At 65.0% G+C, this 1,863-nt stretch overlaps 1 protein-coding gene across 1 annotated transcript; it reads left to right on the forward strand.

Annotated features, from left to right (window-relative positions):
* The first annotated feature begins 600 nt into the window (after positions 1-600).
* Positions 601-1,468, forward strand: TMEM88B (transmembrane protein 88B). The gene has a single exon (XM_015569691.1). The coding sequence runs from the start codon at positions 883-885 to the stop codon at positions 1,432-1,434; it is 552 nt and encodes a 183-aa protein (XP_015425177.1). The 5' UTR covers positions 601-882; the 3' UTR covers positions 1,435-1,468.
* The last annotated feature ends 395 nt before the right edge of the window (positions 1,469-1,863 follow it).

Consider the following 1,863-nt stretch of genomic DNA (forward strand, 5'->3'; position numbering starts at 1 on the left):
TCCAGCCCTAGCCGGTTTGGCTCCGTGGATAGAGCCTCGGCCTGCGGACCGACGGGGCCCAAGTTCGATTCTGGTCAAAGGCAGGTGCCTCGGTGTGTGCAGGAGGCAACCAATCACACCTGTGTTTCTCTCGCAGCGATATTTCTCTCTGTCTTTCCCTCTCTCTTCCACTCTCCCTAAAAGTCGATGGAAAAATATCTTCGGGTCAGGATTAAAAAAATAAAGAAAGGACGGAATCTGTGATCCCAGTTTCCTGGAGGGACTGGACTCCGGCAGGAGGACACCTGCCCTGGTGGCTGCTGTCGCTGTGAGCCTGTGTGCCGGGCCCCACGCGTCCTCTCACAGGACTAGGCTGCAGGCACCCAGCGTCTTCCATGTTTACTGAGGCTGAGAGGGGCCAGGTTGGGAATGAAGGGACCAGCAGGAACCAGGGCCGGGAAGTGGGGTACCTGGAGACCCCGCTGCTGATGGGGCAGTTATCATAGCCAAGACCTATGAAATGACGTCATTGGGGGAGGGGCCACGGGGGAGGGCGGGACCAGAAGGGAGGAGGGCCCCAGTGCCAGGCCACAGGGTCAGCTGTGCAAGTCCTGAGCCAAGCACAGCACACAGGAGCTGGCCACAGAGGCGGGCCAGGGCCGGAGCTGCAGGCGCCTGGCAGAGAGAGGCCCAGCCTGGCGGTGGGGAAACTGAGGCAGTGGTGCGGCCCTGGAGACGGCGGGTCAGGGCTGGACCTTCCTGGCCCAAGGTCCTGCCTCAGTTGGGCCTCTGGTTGCCGAGGTCTGAGAAGGGGTTGGACCTGAGGACCCAGGGCTGACCCCGGGTTCTCAGTCGCTGTCTGACCACTGCTGGGACCCCACCAGGCCCGCTGCCTGTGAGAGCATGAGTGAGCAGGAGAGGGAGACGGAGGAGGATGAGGGCGGGGGCCCTTCAGACATGGCACCCATGCTGCCCCGAAGGCGCCCGGACCACAGGGCTGGACCATCCGCCCTGGGGCTGCCCGGCCGGATGCTGGCTGGGCTCCTGCTCCACCTGCTGCTGCCTGGGGCCGTGTTCCTGCTGGTGCTGACGCCGGCAGCCGCCACCATCTACCTGGGATTCCTGTGCCACTCCAGGGTGAGCCGGGCCCTCCGGGGGAGCTGGGGGAGGAGGGGGCGCTGCGGGGACTCCCGGGAGTGGGGTCCTGTGGAAGCTCAGGGCACTGGGCCTGAGGGTGAACCGTCCCCCTTGTTGCCAGAGACATGTGTGCCCCTCCCGGGAGAGCCCTTCTCCTGCCAGCCCCTCCCCCACTGGCCACAGCAGAAGGGCCTTTGTTCCCACTATGGGGACAGCTCTCTCCCTCCCCTGAGGCCCCCAGCCTTGTACCAGGGGCCACCAGGGCCTGGGCAGCTGGGCAGGGTGGGAGGAGGAGAGGGCTCCAGGAAGAGAAGATGATGTCCGATTTCACCAGTCCACAGCCGCTCCTCCCGCCCCCACAGCCCCTGGCAGAACCCTCCTGCCCTGGGCTGGGTTCCCCATGTGCAATGGGCAGTGGCTTGGTCCAGGGCAGGGAGGGTGTAGGCAGATGGGCCCCTGTGCCCCCTTTCTATAGGCCTAAGGCAAGGGAGGGCGACCAGACGGGGGTCGCTAAAGAGAAGGTGGCACCAGCTGTGACACCCACGGGCTGGGGCTCCTGGTCAGGTGCCAGCAGAGAGAAGGGTCATGGGGAGCAGCGTGTGGGGGCTGGGGAAGCGGGGGTCGGGCAACAGCGGGAGGGGGGGAATTCTTTGAGCCTCCGCCCAAGAGATCGCTACTCCGGCCGTTTACCGCGTGGACTCCGGTAAATGGGCTCCTGATCTCCGTTAGAAATGACAGGCCCTCAGC

This window comes from Myotis davidii, unplaced genomic scaffold, assembly GCF_000327345.1.
Source record: "Myotis davidii unplaced genomic scaffold, ASM32734v1 scaffold586, whole genome shotgun sequence".
Taxonomy (NCBI): Eukaryota; Metazoa; Chordata; class Mammalia; order Chiroptera; family Vespertilionidae; genus Myotis; species Myotis davidii.

What these genes read in the sequence shown, in the direction of transcription:
- TMEM88B (XM_015569691.1), top strand. Translation starts at nt 883, where the DNA reads ATGAGTGAGCAGGAGAGGGAGACGGAGGAGGATGAGGGCGGGGGCCCT.